The sequence below is a fragment of the Idiotropiscis lumnitzeri genome, chromosome 1 (assembly GCF_059441095.1).
Source record: "Idiotropiscis lumnitzeri isolate Australia: NSW breed Sydney's pygmy pipehorse chromosome 1, RoL_Ilum_1.0, whole genome shotgun sequence".
NCBI lineage: Eukaryota > Metazoa > Chordata > Actinopteri > Syngnathiformes > Syngnathidae > Idiotropiscis > Idiotropiscis lumnitzeri.
The window spans coordinates 3799513-3821305 of NC_142391.1; the positions used below are offsets into that span (position 1 = coordinate 3799513).

At 43.1% G+C, this 21793-nt stretch overlaps 3 protein-coding genes across 8 annotated transcripts; 2 read left to right on the forward strand and 1 right to left on the reverse strand.

The window, feature by feature from the left end:
* Window positions 1-740: 740 nt before the first annotated feature.
* Window positions 741-8295, forward strand: LOC148342700 (tumor necrosis factor ligand superfamily member 10-like). 2 transcript variants are annotated; one of them, XM_088311096.1, is made up of 6 exons: window positions 741-955; window positions 3550-3678; window positions 4789-4834; window positions 4911-5012; window positions 5917-6173; window positions 6820-8295. In XM_088311096.1, the coding sequence occupies exons 1-6, from the start codon at window positions 839-841 to the stop codon at window positions 7027-7029; spliced, it is 861 nt and encodes a 286-aa protein (XP_088167222.1). In that variant the 5' UTR covers window positions 741-838; the 3' UTR covers window positions 7030-8295. The 2 variants fall into 2 exon arrangements, with proteins under 2 accessions (XP_088167222.1, XP_088167231.1); XM_088311105.1 differs by having other exon boundaries at window positions 5862-6173; window positions 6820-6961.
* On the reverse strand, window positions 2810-14957 carry msl2a (MSL complex subunit 2a). Of its 5 annotated transcripts, XM_088311045.1 has the most exons (7): window positions 14497-14957; window positions 11251-11571; window positions 9812-10938; window positions 8924-9242; window positions 5858-6085; window positions 3506-3662; window positions 2810-3408 (listed from the first exon to the last, which is right to left on the reverse strand). In XM_088311045.1, the coding sequence occupies exons 1-4, from the start codon at window positions 14669-14671 to the stop codon at window positions 8937-8939; spliced, it is 1929 nt and encodes a 642-aa protein (XP_088167171.1). In that variant the 5' UTR covers window positions 14672-14957; the 3' UTR covers window positions 2810-3408; window positions 3506-3662; window positions 5858-6085; window positions 8924-8936. The 5 variants fall into 5 exon arrangements, with proteins under 5 accessions (XP_088167171.1, XP_088167180.1, XP_088167162.1 ...); XM_088311054.1 differs by having other exon boundaries at window positions 5858-9242; window positions 11260-11571; XM_088311036.1 differs by having other exon boundaries at window positions 5858-9242.
* pccb (propionyl-CoA carboxylase subunit beta) lies at window positions 14698-21304 on the forward strand. The gene is made up of 14 exons (XM_088311084.1): window positions 14698-14973; window positions 15754-15873; window positions 15954-16022; window positions 16224-16280; window positions 16358-16471; window positions 16658-16768; window positions 17124-17232; window positions 17307-17427; window positions 17733-17814; window positions 18522-18645; window positions 18725-18933; window positions 19736-19834; window positions 20148-20247; window positions 20927-21304. Exons 1-14 carry the CDS (start codon window positions 14755-14757, stop codon window positions 21046-21048), a joined length of 1656 nt encoding a protein of 551 aa, XP_088167210.1. The 5' UTR covers window positions 14698-14754; the 3' UTR covers window positions 21049-21304.
* Window positions 21305-21793: the final 489 nt, after the last annotated feature.

The following is a 21793-nucleotide window of genomic DNA, read 5'->3' on the forward strand; positions in this document are numbered from 1 at the left end:
TCACAGCCGCATCCCCGCCGTTGAGGGTGTGCACACTTGCGCAAACACATGAGCTCAGTTGTTATGTTTACGACGCCTCTCAAAAAGTCATTTTGCAGGTCACAAAAAAAGCAGGTGGAAGTTCTTGGTCTCATTTGTTGACAAATCCGAAGCTGGCATGCGAACACGGGGGTGTAGACTTTTTATACGCATCGACTGTACGATGACTCGCCAAACAATGGAGAGGGTCATTTGGCGAGAAGTTGTAGATCACTGAAACAATAAGAGGAAACCTTTTTTTTTTCTCAAGGGTGGGATGAATGCGCTTTCTTCACTGGACTGGAAGTAAAAAATAAAAAAATTTAAAAAATAGAGATTTCTTTTTTTTTTTTTAAACCGGATAATAATTTACACAACAGTTTATGGTAATTTAGCAGAATCATGATGCAACAACAAAATAAATAAATGAGTTATAAATTATAGTAATAATAATTAATAATCGTAAAAAAAAAAAGTGACACAATTTTAATGGTTAGCAGCTAACATTTTTTTTTTAAATGTGTAGGTCCAACATAAAAACTGTAATATAATCAATGATTACTTTTACGATTTTTTTTTTTATTCAACTGAGCAGATTGTGATTTTACTGCCCGCGCCCCCCCCCATAAATCATCAATGAATCCGTAATCTGCGTGTATTATGTTACGCATCAAAATGTGTTCGCTTTGCTGCGTTTTTCCAGAAGGCAGTCAAGCCCCAAACACGCCTCCTCCTCGTCTATGCTCCTCTCTCTTCTTCCCTCCTCCTCATTTTCCCCTTTGGAGCTTGACATAAGCGGTGGCGCCGGCTCGGCGTCGACATGAGCGCTTCCTGGAGCTCCCCGCACTGCTTCTGGCTGTTGGTGCTGGCCGCCGTGGTGGTGCAGACCCTCACCCTGGTGCTCAGCGTGGTCTTCTTCAACAAAGTCCTGCACACGGTAAGGGCGGCATTTTCTGCAGCGGGACTCCCAAATCGCTCGGTGGGATCATCCAAAGGGTTTGCTCGGTGTGGAACAAATTAAAGGCGCTGTCAAAAGTTGCATCTCATCCAGCAGGAATGCGAGCGCTTCACATAAAACGGAAACAGCTGGCGAGGTTTGAGGTGTTTAAGACGACAGTAGGAGGAATTAGGGATGGGGGATTCGGCGTGCCGTCCGAAACGCATAGACCCCCGGGGATAAGCATCGAATAAAGGCCCCCCCCCACTTCCCAACCCAAAAGTTCCTATCCCACTCAGTGGCGAACGTGTCCGACCGGTAGAGAACGTAGAAATATGCATGTTCCAGTCAGGGTTCGTTCAAAATCGTGAATGTACGCCAAACTGTCGTCAGACGTTGTGGCACTTGTACAAGAGAATTTTGAACATGTTCAAAATTTTCTTGTGACAAGAAAATAAATAAATAAATAAATCACTGAAACTGTTGGCAAACATCTTGTGAACATTTTGCGAACATTGAATGAACGCTGACGTTGAACGCAACATTTGGAGTCTTCGAACACACTTGCCATTGTTCGCTCAGGGGGGTGTGAGCTTAACCGAGATGCTCAACTCATTTTTTTTTAACATTGACAAAAATAAGCTTAGCACACATTTATGCATTTCAGAAATTTCAACAAATAACCAATGTATCAAAAGGTTCACACATTATAATTTATAAACCTCGTGCATTTTCCAATCACATCTATAAATAAAACAAACTACACACCAAATTAGCGAACGTCGTGCACTCTTGCACCGATGAAACTTGCTCAGCTCGCATTAGTGTGTAAAATAAAATAAAAGAAAAAAGTAGAAAAACTTACGTATCACTTATCCCACAATGCTTTGCGCCAAATACAAACGAGGCGCTCGCGATAGTGTAAAAAAACTAATGAAGTACAAAAACTTACAAAAAACGATAGAGTTCCGGAAGTCCGCAACACGCATCCCACAATGCTTTGCGCCAAATACAAACGAGGCGCCATTTTGGGCCGGGCGGGGGGGGGAATCTTGTCACTAATTTGATTTAACGACACACGTTGACATTGACCATTTGAAATGACATCCACAAAAAATAAAGAAATAAAAATAAGAACCTATTAAGTCGTAGCGCCGGTACCAGCCACCATGGCGGAGGCCGCGAGCGCGCACCTGAGCGTGCACGCGCGTGCGGAGCCTGTGGCCCCTGCCGACCGCCCACCCGCGTTGCTCCCCACTCGCCAGCCCAGCCAAGGCTCCGAGGCAGCCTGCTTGATCCTACTCGTCTCAAAAAATGAAAGCCACGCGATTCGGAATCCACACGGCCCCTAATCGAAACTTTGTAACCTCTGAGCGATCGCGAGGACTCACCAGTTGCATCTGCCGTCGTAAAAGTTGAAAAGGGACTCCTGGTGCATCTGTGATATTCCATTTCCAACCTGTCCGCTCATTTTGTCCTTTTTATCTAAATGAAATGTGAGTTTACTTGAGCAGAATTTTGACTGATAAACTACCGCCGCTACGGTCGCGTTATTTTGGCGGCGGTCAACAAACACACGCCGGAGTGGGTCACGTGACGTCCGGAACTCTATAACGAAAACTGTCTCTCCAGCGCGATTGTCTGAAACTGGTCATTTGTCTTGCGTACGGGTGTGTGATTGGTCCGCGGATGCCACAATGACGTGAATGACTGACAAATAAACGAATGACAGAATAATGTGGAATTTGCGGCCTTCCGATGGGCCCTCTAGCGCCGGCTTCGTGAACTGCAGCAGCAAGTGATTGATAGAAAAATCACCGTTTTTTTATTGTTTTATTTATTTTTAAATTTTGATACCTCTGCAAACTTTCAAACTAAAACGCAGCATTATTATTCAATGGCGACGGGTCAAGGCCTAACTACTGACCGTCATTTTCAGCTGAAATTCGATTGGTTCCGTTATTCAGACAGATATTTTTTTTTTTATAAAAATATATCCCGAATAAAAAAAACTTTTTCTTTGGTCCCTTAATGCTTACAACAACATGGATATAATTTACAGGCAGAATATTTGACTTTGTCCTGTTGTATTCCTTTATTCCTCAGAGTGATAAATTGTGAATTATCTATAAATATAACAACAAATTGCCAATTATATAATCAATATACTGTAGCTGATTAATCAGTTGGGCTATACATATCATATCATATTAAATTATTTTTTGCATAAAGGTGCCGATTTATTTAACAAGTATCTAAAATATCACAAGTGTTGCTTTGTGTTATGGTTGTTTGTGTGCGTGTGAAATAGTCAAATAGTGGTCGCATTATGTGCGAAAAGGTCAGAAGATTTAACCACCGTCTGGAATCTGGAACGTTGGGAAAGAAGCCTCGGGAGGTCTCCACGCACAATCTTCACTTTTACCCCAAAAACTCTTCAGCTCAACTGACTCCTGTTTAAGAAACCATTTAATTGACAATATGGACGACCGTATGGCTTTATCCATTAATAAGCTAAAAAATAAATAAACAAAAAAATTCCGTTCTCACCTTTTGTTTCGATGATAAAGGTTGACTGACCTTCATGTCTACAGATGCAGGACAGTTTCTCCGGGGGGAGTATGTCGTGTTTGACCGATGCTAATGTGGATCTCCCGTCCGACGAGAAGAAGGGGGATCCCTGCTGGCAAGTCCTGCAACAACTCCGCTACCACATTGGAAAGGTGTTTATGGATTCAATTTCTTGTTCAATTTCAGGAAATGATTTTTTCAGATTTTTTTGAAGCGTCCTATTATAATATATTTGTGTCAATTGGTGAAACCGGTGATGGGAGGGGAGTCATTTTAAAAAAAAATTTAAACATAAAAGTCCTGAAATTTGCCCCAAAATAAACTTTTTTGGTGTGTTTTATTATATAACAGATTAGTAGACCCCATTTTTTGGTCGATTGGTGAAACTTGTGACGGGTGTAAAAATTTTTGAGCCGTGGAATTTGCCCCAAAAAGTCTGCTTTAATCCAAAATGTCCAACTTCTTGTTCAATTTCGGCGATGAATCTTTGAGAATTTTTTTTTTTTTTTGGGGGGGGGGGGGGGGGGTGCGCCCTATTATGATAGATATGTACACTCGATTTCATGATGACAGTGATGGGCAATTTATTTATATTTATTTTTAGAACGTTTGAGGCCTGCAATTTGCCTAAAACATCCAACTTCTTCTTAAATATTGGTTATGACTTCGACATTTTTGTGCATCCTATTATGATATAAAAGTATACCCAGTTTCATGTCAATTTGTAAAACTTTACGTGACTTGTCTTTTTTAACAATTGTTTTAATACTCAATTAATCTGTTGACAATTTTGTTCTTTCATGACTGAATCGGATTATATACATTTTAACTTCTACCACTTTATTCCAAAACTGCACTTTATTTCTGATTGACAGTGTGTGGGGAAAAAAAAAAACATGCACACAAATAAATCAAAACTCACACGCACGGTTTGGTCTGTAACATGTCGGAAAATGTTGATCATTGTCTTCCAAAGTAAAAGCAGATGTTTGCAAATGTTTTTAACGCTGCTTTCTTGGAGAGCCGGAGAAATCGGAACATATTTACGGCTGAGAGGCCAAAATTCGGAAGACTCGGCCGATTTTAAATGAAACGATTAATAGAGTATCAAAATAATTGATTCATTTAATAATGCATTAGTTGTCGATTAATCAATTTCACCTCTATCGCTAATTAATAAAGTTTTCCATGATAACCTGGGTTTGGCCGACAAAAAAAGTATTTCAAGACACCTGCTTCCGATTTGTTGGCCTTTCTTTCAGGCGATGACAGCGAGATTAGAGAAGGAGATATCTTCCGGCGTGACGAGTAAGTGCGTGAGTTTCCAAAATGCTCTCAAATCTTTTCCACCTTTGTGAAGTCACGTGGTCTTTGTGGTTGCCAGATAAGCGGACAAGCGTCCTTCCTTTGCTTCCCGACGGCAACGAGCGTCCCGACGTGGCAGCGCACGTCACGGCCACTTCTTCTTCTTCGCGGACGCAAGAAGGTAGTTTTTTTTTTTTCTTCCCGAGTATTTGTTAACATAAAGCAATAAATTAATCAGCCCTGCAATCGACGATATCAGATTTATTATACATATGTACAAATGTTTTTGTGTTATCGGTTCGACTTGAATGCTAAAAAAAAAAAAGTTCAATTCAATTAGTTATTTACTTACTAAACACTTTTGACTCTTTATCCGAGAACGACACCGAATCTCTCCCCGCATTGCGACGTCGATTTGAATTTGATTCATTGTTCAGCCCCGAGTGTTTAGTTCCCCGCCTTAAACACCTCCAGTAACCTTTGACCTTTTGCAGGGGGCGGGAGGTGAGGTGTTGGTGAAGAATGAACTGGGAGAGCTTTTCTGATCTAATCTCTTTCTCGCCCGCAGCTATTTTACACACTCACTCGCATCAAATTTCTTCCCGTGTGATGTTTGCACGTTTGACGGAGAAACCGGGGGAAATTGAACTCACTCTTGAAGACATTTGAACCCTTAAAAAAAACGAAGAAACACATTCTTGATTTTTTCCCCCACCCCTCTCATTTAAAAAAAAAAAATAATAAATAAAATAGCTTACTTAAAAAAAATACTGCATTTTTTAATGTGACAAATATATCTAAAAAAAAACTTTTAGCCACTTTTGCATGATCATCGGCTCCTAAATTTATTCCAGCATTTTGAATGAAAAATACACAAATACTGCGATATTCACATTTTTATTTTAAAATAAATTATTAATTTCAAGTCACATATTAATATTATATTTCATATTGATTTCAAATGCAAATTTTCTTTGCTGCTCATTAGAAAAAGGTGATTTTTTTTTTTAAAATAAAAATACTCACTCAGAAGAGCAGCTGCCAAGGTCAACAATTCCTGCATATGACAACATCGTTTCGTGCAGACGCCGTGACGAGCCGGGTGGGCTACCTGGGCGAGCGCGTAACGGCGTGGGAAGGACGGCGAGGTCAGTCCTTTTTGCACAACGTGGAGCTGAGAGGAGGAGAGCTGCTGGTGCCTCGGGCCGGTCTCTACTACATCTACGCACAGACGTACTTCCGACTCTCCTCCGCCTGGAACAAAGACAACGAGGACGAGTTCGACCACAACGCCGACCCCGAGCAGGAAGGAGCCCAGCTCGTCCAGTATATTTATAAAAAGGTCACAAACTTGATCCCCATTTTTCGAATAGTTTCGTAATAGTTATTTGGTTATTAATCTTCTGTATCGTATATTTTAAGTGTGAGCTGTAACAAAAAAAAGGCTCGAGAATTATTTTTTTCAGAATTTTTTCAAATGGCATAATCTATAATTTTACAATTTTTTTTTACGTGGAAAGATGTATGTAAAACAGTTAACCAATTGATTCCCTTTTTCCTGATTGTTTAGTTTTATTAGGTTATCTATCGAGAAATCAGTTTAGAAAAAAATGTAATAAAATAAATATATTTTAATCTTGATTTTTTTTTTTAAACAAAAAAAAAAAAACTGAAATCTAATCTTAAAAACAGCGTTGCAAAAAAAATAGTTTTTTCAAATCTCATCTCTTTCCACTTTTTTTAATTTTAGATTTTTTTGCCATGGCAGAAATAATTGGAAAAAAAATAATACAAATTACAAATGGAGAATATCTTAACTTAATTTTTGTTTAGTTTTAGAAGCTGGATTTAGTCAGCAGTTAAAGGGGAAGTCAAGTAACACATTTTCTTGACAATAATGTCTACTATAATAATAATATAAATAAATGAAAAACTAACTCTGATGTGGTCGTTAAACACCCGTTAAAAACGTCCCGATGTTTCCGTAGATGAGCTCGTACACGGTCCCCATTCTGCTCATGAAGTCTTCACGGAGCGCCTGCTGGCCGCGGGGCCGAGAGCCCGGAATGTTCTCCCTCAACCAGGCGGGCACGGCCTTCCTGCAGCCCGACGACCGCCTCTTTGTCACCGTCGGCAACGCCAGCGCCGTGGAGGCGGACGGCAGGGCCAGCTACTTCGGGACCTTCCTGGTGGGCTAGAGCCGGGACCCGCAGCCTCCATTCCACAGTGACTGCTCAAGTCACGCGAAGTCATGCGACGCACTCGCCAAATAATGAGCCATTCATGTTTACAGTCAACAGACACTCTGCTATAATGTGCTCATGCGAGAATAAGCCGCAAGAGCTCCCCCCGCGGCTGGAAAGTGGAACTGCCGCACTCTGAACAATCGCATGGCGGTAGGCGGCGCATTTGCTAATGCTAATGCACGCAAAAAGAAGAGCAGCGGTAACTTGACTTAGACCCGCCACAACTCACGAGTTTTTCAAGATACTTGTTTGCGAGCAAATATTTTATTTATGCGTCCGCGTCAGCCGCTGCACCACCAAATGGTGCCGGCGGACTCGATCGATTGTGGTCCTTTGGTGCTACGCTAACGTCAGGAGCTACCTTCTAATGCTAACAGACAAAAATAACCTAAGAAGCTAATGTTAAAGCTAACATTAGAAGTAACTCCAGAAAGTAAATAAAATTTTCGAAACAGTAGCTAAAATTGAATTAGCGTTTGAAGCAAATTTCACAACGTTAGCGCTAACGTTGGAATATTAACGTTCGAGATTACTTCACGCTAACGTCTGCAGTAACTTCTGAATGTTACACTTCACGTTGGTCTAAACTCTATAACATTAGAATTAGCTTTAGAAGCTAACATAAGACGCGAAGAAGATAAAATGGACGCTAACACTGGAAGCTAGCATTAAAGGGTTGAACCACTTTTGTTTTGTTTGTTTTGCTCAATTGTGGGCAACTTTATATAGTAGGTGAATGTTTTAAATTGAGATCGTTTACTATTTTTTTTTTTAATTCTAATATTATATATAATATATATATATTTTTTTTTTTTTTTTGCAAAACGAAGAATGTCCAAAGCAAGGAGCCGCCCACAGAGACGCACGCACACACACACCAGTGAAAAAGTAAAAAACTATCATTTAATTGATGTGACTTTCTTACTGATCGTGTCCATGTTGTTATGGCAGTGAATGTTTTCATCCTCAAACACTTTTAGCAATACAAAACAAACAACCTAGAACTAATCCGGCTTCAAGTAATGCCCAAAAAGACACACATCAACGCACACATCTGGGGACATTACATTATATAAGCTGATGGTTGTTACGTCGTTACGCGCCTGCTACCGATGGAGAGATGCTCGATATCGCGCTGAGAGGCCTCCACACTCTGTCGCTCATTTTCAGTCTTTTTTTTTTTTTTGTTGGTTTTTAATAAATGTTTGGTTGGTCCCACGCCTGCTGGATCCGTTCAGTGACCCACTTTTAGACAGTGTCACACGCGCACTCTTACGTAAATACATCCACTCTCATGCGCACAATTGCTCTCTTACTCACACACACACTTTCAATTGCAGTCTCTTACACACATCACCAAATCAATCGGTGTAAAAAAAAAAAAACTGAGGGGGGTGGCGGCGAAAAAGATGAAGACAACACCGCGGGAGTTGTTTTGCCTCACGCTAAGTGCTAGCGACGCTAAATACGACAGTCAAGTGCTTCCATGTCATGGTTGCTTGCACAGAGAAACAGATTAAACAAAAAGGGGAGCCATGGGGGTGTGGGGCGGTGGTATGGGAGTGTTCCTATTGCCTTCGAAGGTGGTCTATGTTGGGAGGCGCGCGCACACACACTTGCACACCCACACATGCACACCCACACACACACACGCACACGCACACGCACACAGGCACAATACAGGAGGGTTTGGCACACCCACGCTAGTCTGACAACTGCGCGTTTTCCACCACAGAAGAAGAGCAGCTGCCATAGAGCGCCCCCTTCAGGAAGCCAGGCGCAGCACGCAGCCATAACATTCGATGAGCACCAGGGGGAAATTAAAAAAATTAAAAGTCTGGCCCACCTCCTCGCGGGGCTCAGCCAATGAGCAGCTCCAGGCTGTCCTCGTAGGAGGGGTCCCTCGGCGGGCTGCTGGCCGACAAGAAGGCGGTGGCGACGGGCGCGCCGGTGGCCGTGGCGACATTGAGCAGGGTGCCGGCGCGAAGGCCGCTGCCCGCCGGGCTGCGGAGGGCGGCGGCCGCCGTGATGCTGGTGAGGTTGATGCCCAGCGTCAGCCGCGTCTGCTCTAGCGCCTTCTCGGGCACGGCGAACGCCTCCAGCTTCTTCTCGCCGTTGGCCATGTAAGAGTTCTGGCAACCGCGGCAGATGCAGTCCAGGCACGCCTGAGGATGGCAACCATCACAAAAATTGATTTAGTATTTACTACAATCATAAGATCACATGTGGAAAAAAATATATTTGGGCTGACAAAAAACAAATACAGGGAAATTGTTTTTATGAGCAAAAAGAAAAAAATATATCTTGATTCTGGGCGGGGGCAGGATCGTTAAAAACATGTCTACATTTAAAAAGAAGACACTTCACGAAAATGAAACTATTTGTAAAATTATCAATTAAAATGTTTAGGAGAAATAATATGTAAGAATCTGATGGGGTAAATGTTTTCGTGAATAAGAAAAAAAAGCACAACAGGGATTAAACATGTCAAATGTAAAAATAAAATTTTTTTAATAATTTATAAAAAAACATTTAAAAATTACAATTTTAAATAAACAAAGATGCATTGCTTTGTGTTGTATGAAATGAAATCAAATTAAAAAAAAATACATAGTGTTGGAAAAAACACAAACAAAGTCATTCTAATGGATGAACAACCTGGGACAGTCGAATCAGAAATTTTGGAAAAAAAACCACAACAGAAGTTAAAGTTTGAATCAGGTCAGATTCTTACCTTGCGGTTGGAGTAACAGGGGCATCGCTGCCCCCTGCAGGTGAGCACCGAGGGGTTCTGGGTGGCGCGTCCACACTTGCAGCCTTTCTTCTCCACGGGCTTCTTGTAGGGGGGCCGAGGTGGGGCGGGGGGCACCAGGCAACCGGACAGCTGCAGCCGCTGCTCTTTGCTGCGCTCTTTGCTCTTGCCGCCCGAGCGAGCCTTCTTCTTGGCTCCCAGCTCGCCGTGCTTGCGTGCGCCCTTGCTGGGGTGGTGGTGGTGGTGGTTGTGATGGTGGTGGTGATGGTGGCGGGCGGGCTTGGGCGGTGCTCCGTTATACAGGGACGAGTAAGCGTGGGGCGGCACGAGGGCGTGCTGGCCGTGCGGCGACGTGGGCGCCTGCAGGATGGTGGCGATGGGGAGGGGCTTCACCTGCTCGCGGTCGCTCTCCGATCGCGAGCGCTTGCGTTTGTGGCGCGACGACGCCGACGGCGAGGAGGAGGGCGAGGGGGGCAGAGGGGCGGCGAGAGGGGGAGGGGGGAACGCGGGGCTCAGCGCCACGTGAGTCCTGTCCGTGTGCAGCTGCGTGTAGTTGTGGGCGGCGTCCAGCTGAAGGTACATGTGGGCGTGTCGGTCCGAGGGCCCGTCGGTGGGCGGCTGGAGGGGGTCCAGAGTCTGGAGGACCTCCTCGACGCTGAGGAGAAGAACCTCGCCCTCTTCCAGCTCCCTGCCGCCCGGCGCGGGGGCGAAGGCTCTGGTCGGGAAGGCTCCGGGGGCGAAAGCTCCGCCGGTGAAAGGTCCAGTGGTGAGACTCAGCTCCAAGGTGGCCGTGTTGGGCGCGGAAAGGCCCTCCGGATGGGGCGGGGCTAGCGTCTCCTCCATCAGCTCGCACACCTCCAGCTCGGGCGAGGAGGGCTCCAGGCTCTCCAAGAGTGCCCCGTTGCACACCCCCGGCTGCGGGTACAGCTGGGCGGGTAGGCGCAGCTCCTCCGCGGGGGTGGAAGACTCGACAGCAGAGATGTCTGGCTCTAAGTCGCCGTCCTCCACAGGCTCGCCGTCCGCTGGCTCGCTAGCAGCCAACTCGCCGTCCTCTGCGGGCTCGCCGTCCTTCACAGGTTTGCTGTCCACCAATTCACCGTCCGGCGTTCCTACCAAGGTTATAATAGTGTTTGATTTTTTTATTATAATTAGTTTTTGTTTCATTTTTTTTTAATTCAGTGAGTTTTTTTCCCTTCATCCATCTGGACGGACGTAGAGTAATATAAAAATAAATACATTTGAAATGAACCCTCAAAGTTCATGAATAATATTAGTTGACAAAAATTAAAACCAAGGATGACAATTATATTTTCCTAAGCGAAGGTTTCTGTTAGTTTTCCTTTTTTTATAAAGCGGTTTTGTTTGAGCTTTATTTATTTCGTTAATTGTGGTTACGAAACTAAAATAACCTTGCTGCATACTTTCCGTACTTGCGCAGGAATCCTGGACGCCCGCCGAGTCGGCGTCCTCTGCCGGTGCCACCAGCGCCTCCTCCAGCAGCGCCATCAACTCGGCGTTGGCACTGACGCACGGCAGCAGCGCCGAGTGCGCCACGTAGAGGCACAGCTTCCGGTAGAGCCGCACCAGCAGTGACAGCTGCTTGTCCTCCCGGAAGCCCGCCGCGTCCCGGCAGCGGCCGCACGCCGCCCGCCCCGCCGCCGTCTTCTGGCCGCGGCAGCCCAGACACACGTGGTGGGGACAGCCGGGGTGCGGCGCCGACACAGGGTCCCGCACCAGCTCGCCTGGAAAACAACAAACGGCTTGTTCAAAGCAGGACTGTAGCTCGCAGAATTGACTTCAAATCGAGAATTCCTCCCAATTATCCCAAAGCGAAATCGGGGGAAAAAATTATTTTGTGTTATTAAACACATGGATGTGGAGTGCAGTTATTATTTTGTCCACTTGGGGTCACCATCCTCCCATTTTCCTGTCCTTTCTTTGACTGCGTGTGTATGGTTTTAAAAGGCAGGGCCTGGCTTGGTGAGTGACATGGGTGTCAGAGTGTCGAGCAGTAGCTGGCCCCTAACTGGTTAACCTAGCATCAAAGTATTATTTTTCTTATTTCGTTATTTTTTGGCTTTTTTAATGACACCTATTTCCCAAAAATGTTAACTTACTAAAAACTAGGTCCCAACCGATATGGATTGTTTGCCACTGATGCTGATTTCTGGCAGAAAAAAAATTACAGATTAATTGGCGGATCTATAAAAAAATATATAGATCTTATGTTTTTATTTTTTTAAACAAGCTGTGACTTTAGGGTGTGTGTAAAATAGTGACGTGCAACATTGATGCTTTTTTTTTTTAATGCCAGGGCCATAGTACGACCTTATCATCACATTTCATTGAATATAATTAAGGACACATGGTTTTGATTTTGATCGTTGAATTTTTTGTGTAAGAAATTATAAGACCATTATTACTTGTGTGCAACTGCCGTAAGGTTAAGAGTTAATAAAGGTCATTTGGACGAACATTTTGGACAATGTTTGAAGAACCCTGATCTGTGCGCGCGCGTGCACACACACACAATGAAAAACATGCATGATAAGTTCACTGAGCACTCCAAATTGTCCTAAGGTGTGATTGGTTGTTTATCGATGTGCGACCTGAGATTGGCTGGAGCCAGTTCAGGGTGTACCCCGTACAGCCCGAAGATAGCTGGGATAGGCTACAGCACGCCCGCGACCCTTTGAGGAGGAGCCGCTTTGATAACACATGAATGGTTTTGGATCGTATTGTTCAGAATGAACCAATATCGCGAATCGCAACTGGAACCACGAATCAAATCTTCCCACTGTAAAATATGGTTATAAATGGGGGGCAGACACTCCAAATGCAAACTCCGCAACCGTTTTTTTTTTAAAGTGTGAGTGTGCTACACGAGCGAAACACAGCATGACTAGCAAATAAAAGCGGAGTCATGTTTTGCCAACGGAGGGAGAGACATGACAGGCAGGGGCTCGGCCTCGGTTGCCAGGGCGACGACAAATTGTGTCAAGCGCTGCCACACACACACTCATACACACACACGCACACACACGGAATAAATAACACGGCAATATTACGATTTTTTAATTTAGTGGCGCTTACCACAAACGAGGCAAGCCAGCGATTGTCGGAAGAAGGGCAGCAGCGTGTACATGTCCGAGAAGGTGTGCGGCTGCCGCGGATCGCACTGCAGCACCGCCCGGCTCGCGGACACGTACAGGGCGGCCGCGTTGACCGGGTTCATCGCCGCCTCTCGGGGGGAGGTTGGGGATACGGCGTGCGTGTATATTGGGAGGGATGTGGGTGATCCAAACGAAGCAGAGGGGCTATTGACGCTTCTTTTATCAGTCCAGTATCGGAGTAGACAGTAGGAAGCAAGCCATTTATTATATATTTAAAATATATCTGTATCAGCACTCTTTGATTGAAACGCACAATCGCACGTCGTCATAATTCTTCACATTATTGCTCCCAATAGTCGGGACTAACGTTGCAGTTCTCTAGCCATCTTCAAAGGGGTTAGCATTGTTGTTTTACGGAGGCTAGCCTGTTAGCTTAGCAAGCTAACTCTCGGGCGGTGATGTCGGCGGCTAGTCGCCTCGCGGGTCAAGTCGCTCGACTCGGCCATAAATAAAATATTTTTCCAAAAAAGTCGCTTAACTGTTGTCAAGATGTACGTCGGGTTAAAGGGTTGTTGGTTAAACAGACTCGGTTAGCAGGTAGCTAACAGGTACGATGCGCGCGCTCCATGTAAACAAAGCTAAAGTTAGCATCATTAGCTCCCCCCAAAAAACAGAGCTAATCGGAAATGTTCAAATTCCCTCCGGGTTGCCTTGTAGACAGGGTGGGTCTGGATATGAGTTGAGGCCGCGGTGGTGGTGGTTTCTTCCGCACGAGCTACCGGAACGGCCGGTCGGCGAAGGGACACATGAGAATCGCTGTGCCTTTTGGAAATTTCATCAATCATTTGATTTGCACTTCCTCGCATCAAGCCCCTCTTCTCCATAGATATTGCTTTTCTCGCTCGACGCGAAACGAACTCACGCGAGACTTCGAGAATTACTGTGGGTGGCGGAAGTGGGAAGAAGCGCTCCTAGCTAGTCACAGCGCCGCCTTTGGGTGTTATTGCGTACTGTTTTGTTTTTATAATCGACGCTTATTAACATTTTTATTTAATTCATTTGGCTTTCGTTACAACTGTTACGGCATTGAACACTGCCAAATTGCCACAAGCTACATTTACAAGGAATTTCACATTCCTTTTATTCTCCGCGCTTTACTGCAATGAGATATTCTATTTACAATCAGGATCCTCCCTCTTTTATTAAATTATTATCATGCGGTGTGGCACAAGTGCATATTCAATAAGGCTATTATAATGGCGTTAAACACATTCTTATGCCCAGTTGAATTCGATGTGTCATGAAATTGAAGTCTTTTAACACACGGTCGTGTATTTTGTTTTGCACACTACAGAGTACCACGTCAGGTACATGCATGCATGCAAGCATACATGCAAGAGTTTTCAGAGTGAAAGCTACGCGCAACCGGTACTACCCCGAGTTAGCTGGGAAATTGGGAGAAGTCCTTGCTCAAGCACACATCACCAATCGCCAGGTAGTACACGAACGTTTATTCAAAAAAGACGAGGTGACATTGTTTTAGTGTGTACTCACATTTGTACAAAAAAACTGTCAGAAGACGCATAGTCGAAAAATAGTTATGCACTCTACAGAATAAAGTCAGGGAAAATGTTACCCTACACAGAAATGAAAAAAAAAAACACCTAGTAAATATAACACAAGTCCCGCCTTTTCCGCTTCTATCCTCCAGCCCAATTGGTTGAAGCATAAGCGCTCCTCTCTCGCCATTGGCTGGTGCGACTCGCTAATCGTTTTGGTTTGCCTTCTGTCACTCGAGATACACGCGCAGCAATGGCGGCCTACAGTGTTGCTCGGGGAAGCCGCGCGTTGTTCGATGGCTTGCGGCAGTCGTTCAGGAGTCTGGCGCCGGTCAAACATCGGCCGCCGACGCTCCCGACGAACCGATGTTACTCGGTTAGCGAGCTGTCCGTGAGGGAGCGCATTGAGAAGAAACGCGCGGCGGCGCTGGTCGGCGGAGGTCAGAAGAGGATCGACGCGCAACATAAACGGGTGAGAAGTTGCAGTGAACTTTTACGTCTTCGTGGAGTTGGGACGACGTATGACGTCAGTATTCGACGCAATAACGTGACATAATATTTCTAGTTGCCGCTACCGGTACTTATTTTCGTAATTTGACGCCATGGAACATCAGGAAACTTCCTGAAACCTTGGGTCACTTTCACCACACACAAAAAAAATGATTAAGACACTTGGGAAGTTTATACTTCTGTGGGGGAGTCATTCACCAAACGTAGAGTTGCGCACTTGTTCAGTGACGTCCATTCATATTCCAAGCAGTTTACCCACTCGAGGGCCGCGGGCGTGCTGGAGCCCATCCCAGCTGTCTTTGGTCCAAATAAAACGCTCGATACTCATGGAGTTTTCCACTTCTGTGGTGATATAATTAAAAAAAAAAAATCACATTATAAGCTATAGATACGTGTAGTTTTCTACGTTTTTGGTAACATCCTCAAAAAACAAAAACAAAAAGAGACACTTGTTGGGTTTTCACTTCTGTAGTTACATCAGAAAAAAAAACTTTGTGCTGTTTTAAACTTTAGTAGTCACATAACCCCCCAAAAAAATACAAATACCCAAATAAAATGCTTGATAATAGTTGAGTTTTCCACTTCCATGGTGACATCACCCAAAATAAAATCTGAATAAAAAAATTAAAATTACCTGCACCGGTGATTTCCACTTATGAACAACACCCAGAAATAAAAAGCTTTATTTGGCTTTTTTTTTTTTTTTTGTGGCGATGACTCATCTTGACGTGTGGCACTGCAGGGCAAGCTGACAGCTCGAGAGCGAGTGGCGCTTCTGCTTGACGACGAGTCCTTCTCCGAGACGGACATGTTTGTGGAGCACCGCTGCTCCGATTTCGGCATGGAGCAGGATCAAAACAAGGTGATTATTGTCGGCGTTAGGCCGTCAGCTTCCTCTTCCTGAGTGTGTGTGTGATGTCACTTCCTGTCTTCGGCCTGCAGTTCCCTGGCGACAGCGTGGTGACAGGAAGCGGCAGGATCAACGGCCGCCTGGTGTACGTTTTCAGTCAGGTGGGGCTGTCAAGAAAATTTACGGGACTCTTTTTTTTGGAATGCTAACTTGATCAAGTATACCCTTGGTGTCAAATTCTCGTACACCCTGCTTGTTCAACCACTAACATTGCATTATCAGCATTTTTTTTTCTCCATAAAATTTTGGGTGGAAAAAAAAAAGTCTGTGAGTCTTTAACCTAACGTGATGTTGGTGTTCAGGATTTCACCGTATTTGGCGGCAGTCTGTCCGGAGCTCACGCGCAGAAGATTTGCAAGGTAAGCAAGCGGTGGTCAAGGACGATTTCAACCGGATACGACGTCGGTTAGTTACATGTGCGCCAGTTGTTGTTCAGATAATGGACCAGGCCATGATGGTGGGAGCACCTGTCATCGGGCTCAATGACTCCGGCGGCGCTCGCATCCAAGAAGGAGTGGAGTCTCTGGCCGGATATGCAGACATATTCCTGGTGAAGTGCACGCCGCACAGTCATCCACAAAACAAGTCAGACAAATAAATTAACACACACGGAGAAGGAGAAGGAGAAAGGGAGAGAGATAGAGATAGAGTGAGAGGGAGGGGGAAGGGAGAGAGAATTTATTAATATTATTTATTTATTTTTTTTGTAACGTAATTTATGTGTGAATCCTTCCAGAGGAACGTGATGGCGTCCGGGGTGGTCCCTCAGATCTCCCTCATCATGGGACCGTGTGCGGGCGGTGCCGTCTACTCGCCCGCCCTGACCGACTTCACTTTCATGGTCAAGGTGAGCGAGATAACGTGCCTCTTGAGCTGGGAAGTTAATTCAATTTTATTTGTCAAGATTTTCTTTTCTTTTTTTGTGCAAATTTGTGATTAATTGTGCAAATAATTCAGGCACAAATCTTGTATTGCAACAACAATAATTGAAACCGGGAGATGGATACTTCTCCGTTGTTTGTTTACAATCTTGAATTTTCAATGTAACACTACGTACAACAAAAAATATGAGGATGTGAAATAAAAAAAAACTTTAATTATACGCCTGTATTGATTATTTTATCTGTCTGCATGTGTTGCTCCACATTTTTTGTTCAAATAAATTGCTTGTAAAATCACTAACCGCCAGCACGTTCCCACAGGATACCTCATACCTTTTCATCACGGGACCCGACGTGGTCAAGTCCGTCACGAATGAAGACGTCACTCAGGAGGAGCTGGGCGGAGCCAAGACGCACACCAGCGTGTCCGGTCAGTCAACTTGTCGCCCTCGTTTTGCTTCACCTCCGTGGAAATTGCGAGCGTCGGCTGTGATCCTCATCCAGGCGTGGCGCACCGGGCGTTTGAGAACGACGTGGAAGCTCTGCTGAACCTGCGTCACTTCTTCAACTTCCTGCCGCTCAGCAATCAGGACGCGGCGCCTGTCAGGGAATGTCACGACTCCAGGTAGGTCAAAACACCTCGGCGCCTTTTCGCACTTTTCAGTTTGTCGCTGCCACACACGGCTGTGGGGAAAAAAAAAAAAAAAGACAACACCTATATAATTTGTTGCTCTGTAGAATTTGTGACCCCAAAAAAAGAACTGCGTCTCTTTCCTGAATACAAAACCACAGCCCTGATTCGTTTCTACGCAGAATTCGTGGGGCATAAATTTGTACACACCTTGAAAAAAATAACAAAATCTCAGCAATTTCCGCAAAGGCTCCAAATGGAAAATGTGTGATTTTATTTTTGTTTGCTCCTTATTTCAGCGAGCGCCTGGTCCCGATGCTGGACACCATCGTCCCGTTGGAGTCAACGAAAGCCTACGACATGTTGGACATCGTCCAAGCTGTAAGTGGTCAAAAGAACAACGCGACAGGATCATGGCAAATAAAACGAGTTTGCCCGTGACGACGTGGCTGTGGTGGGATAGGAAAAGTATTTGTACTAATTACATTTTCAGGTACTGTACTGAGAATACTTTTTTTTTTTTACTTATTTTTTACGAGTCCTCCCTACATTTGAAAACACGTCTGAGATTTCTACTTCTAGTCGAATTAGGGTGCTTATAATTTCTCAGTTACCAATCGGGTGTGACTAATGGGATTTTTTTTGTATTTTTTGTGAGGCCGATTCCAATATTTGGCAGAATAAAATTTTAACTGATTAATTGGTTGATTAAAAAAAAATAAAGTTGGATAAAAAATTGTTTTTTTTGTTTTGTTTATTCACGCTTACCGCAATCAAGACACCGATTATTATGCCTGTTTTACAATAATTTGTTTTTAACTACTTGTTTAACTTTACAATAAAAAAAGACGCTGTCCATCTGTAAAAAAATAAATAAAATCATCCAAAAAATATTTTTTGCCATTTTAAAAAGGCTACAATCGGCTGATTTCATCGAGCGATTATTCGCTATGTCACGAGTCATTTTTTTCCTTTTTTTTGAAATGTTCATTTCTACTTTTTACTTTTGAGTACTCCATTTTTTTTAACAAAAGTATCCATACTTCTACTTAAGTACCGAGTGTGATTAATTTTTCCACCTTTGCTAGATAGCAGATGAGAGAGAATTCTTCGAGATCATGCCCGACTACGCCAAAAACATCGTGGTGGGATTCGCCCGCATGAACGGGCGCACGGTGGGCATTGTGGGTAACCAGCCCAAAGTGGCTTCTGGTGAGTCAACACGACCGCGCGCTGGCTTGTTCGTACGAGCAGCGTCCGTTTGTCACATTTTTGTGATTTTGGCGGCCAGGCTGCCTGGACATCAACTCGTCGGTGAAGGGCGCTCGCTTCGTGCGCTTCTGCGACGCCTTCAACATTCCCATCGTCACCTTCGTGGACGTGCCGGGCTTCCTGCCGGGCACGTCTCAGGAGTACGGCGGCATCATTCGCCACGGGGCCAAGCTGCTGTTCGCTTTCGCCGAGGCCACCGTGCCCAAGATCACCGTCATCACCAGGAAGGTACGGTGGGCAATCAATTGTTGCGTTGATATTGGCCAATCTGGACCAGATTCAAGTCTTCATATTTTATTTGCAATCAGATTGATAGAAACATTTTTATCCTTTTTTTTAATTATTATTATTATTTTTTTAAATTGGAGGCTCTATTAATTACATTTAATTTTTTGAGAACTTTATAGTTATTTTTGATTTTTGGAGACGAAATTCCATTCATTGCACTTCATTTATTAATTAATGAGAATTATGTATTTGAGTATTTTGACAAAGGGAAAATTAAATTCACATTTTGGATAACTTTACTGTACATTTTGATTTCTCCGGATGGTCATTTGATGTAAAATTTTAATATTACACTATGATAATGTTTCGTTGATAAAATAAACGCAATTTGGGAATGCATTAGGTTTATTAGATTTTTTTTTTTTAAGAATGATGTTTGTGTTTTTGAACACTAGATGAATTTTTTTATTAGAGATCTCATTCTTTGTAGATTTTTATATTATAATGAAATATTGGGAACTTTATTTAGTAGATTTTTTTTGGGGAGAGATAAAATTAGGCAAAAAATGGGCAAATTAAAATTTGGGGGAATCTTTTAATATCGTGGTATTTTTCTATTGAGGGTAACTTTTAGATTTTTATGATTCTTTTTTTTTTTTACTTCAGATTTCCGATAAGATTTTTCGGGACACTCTAATATTTGTGAGCGCTTCACATTTTTTGATGATAACTAAAAATGGGAAGGGGGCTTATTATTGAAAACAATTCTTGGCATATAAACGTAAAATGCGCTCGGTTGCAGGCTTACGGTGGCGCGTACGACGTGATGAGCTCCAAACACCTGAGAGGAGACGTCAACTATGCTTGGCCTACGGCGGAGGTTGCCGTCATGGGCGCCAAGGTACCAAGCCTTCCATCACCCTACTAGAACAGCTGAACTTTATTTTGGGTTAATCAGAGGCAGTTGTGAGCCGACTCCCATTTAACATGATTTGAAATCAATTCTGAACGCAGCCGCAAGTCCAAGCGGGTTTGTACAACCACATTTAATTTTTTTTTTTTTGGTAACTTGATCTATTTACTTTCCCTCAATTGATTTGTGTCACATTAATTGTAGAAAAATATTTATCTACCACAAAAGCCTAACATTTGAACAGGGGTGTGTAGACTTTTTTTGTTTTGCTTTAATATCCAGTGTTCTACTTGTGTGTTAGGGAGCCGTTCAGATCATCTTTAGAGGAAAGGAGAACCAGGCCGAGGCCGAAGCGGAATACGTTGACAAGTTTGCCAACCCTTTCCCCGCTGCAGTCAGAGGTAACACTTAGCTTGAGCTCTTTCCTTTTCCAGCAGTTCTTCTTTTGATTAAGGTGTGGATTATCATGAACATCGTAGGAAATGGTCTAAATTAAATTAAATAAAATCCAGTAAGGTGTATCAATTTCATATTTTGGGAAATTTCAGTAAATTTTTTCCGCCCGTATTATTATTTTTTTTAAAGAAATATCGCATAATTTCGAAAATGATTGTTTTTATTGGTAAGTAATACAATCATTTTCTTTAATTAGTTTTAGCAAAAAATCCATTTTTTTAATTACATTAAAGAACTATGTATTTTGTAGATTTTGTTTTGGTAATAAATTACTATTTTTTGGGAACTTTTTTCACTACACTTAAAAAAAAGAAGAGATATAAAAAAATTCAAAATCTAATTCTAAATTCACATGTATTAGATTTTCTTTGGATGATTTTTCCATCTAATTAATTTTTTGAGGGATTGTATTTGTCAACAATAAAAGTTTAACATTTTTGTGGAGTTTCTATTAAATCATTTGGACAATAATTATTGTTTTTTTAAATTCTTATTTTATTATTATTAGTCAAGTTTTTATCTCGTATTGTCGTATTCTAGTAGAGCATTATTTGAAGATGGTTGTATTTTTTTTCCCTTCATTTTCTCTTCTGGAACACAATCTCTCTCATACTTGTACGTCAGGTTTCGTGGACGACATCATCGAGCCGTCCGCCACACGCAAGAGGATTTGCCGCGACCTGGAAGTGCTGGCCAGCAAGAAGCAAGTCAACCCTTGGAAGAAGCACGCCAACATTCCTCTGTAAAACATTGCATCGCTTGTTTCTCCACTCCACTGCAATCCTGGAGTGTATAAAACACAAGCAAGGTCAATCCCGGATGGCATCGGTACAATTTGATAAATAACATTCTTGTCGATATCACCTGATGAATTAGATTCATACCACCAATGTTTTGATTTTTCTTTTTCCCCATCCAACTTTAACGTCACTCCTCATGTTAGGTCAAGCAGAAATGGTGCCTTTTCAATTGAAATACAATAAATAATGGACTGGAACAAAACCGGCTTTTTTTTTTGGACCTATGAGGGGATGAAATATGAAGATTTTTGAATAAGCAACAAACCGACGTGGCAAACTACTATAACTCATTCACGACCATCCGTGAAAAAAAAAAAAATCTTTGACGTCTTTAGCCGTCAATGGCAGTTAACGAGATAAGGGTAAACCCTCGTTGATTCGAGAATCGCCAACTCATCCCGTATTTTTTTCCCCCTTTGATTATATAAATGTTACTCGAGTGCATCTGTGGCAATTTTAACTCCTCTGGACGGCAAATTTTTAGTTGAAGTACAACTATTAGGAATTAAAAACACTTCAGATGTTGATGTATCTACTCAAAACTTTTACTTCAAAGGACAAAATGGTTGGCAAAACTATAGTGGACATCTGCATACGTTTAAGTGTGGCGAGTTGTCATTAATTTTGTGTTACATGCCAATGAATGACAGATTTCTGGATTCAAGTATAATTTTTTTTTCCCCACAAGGAT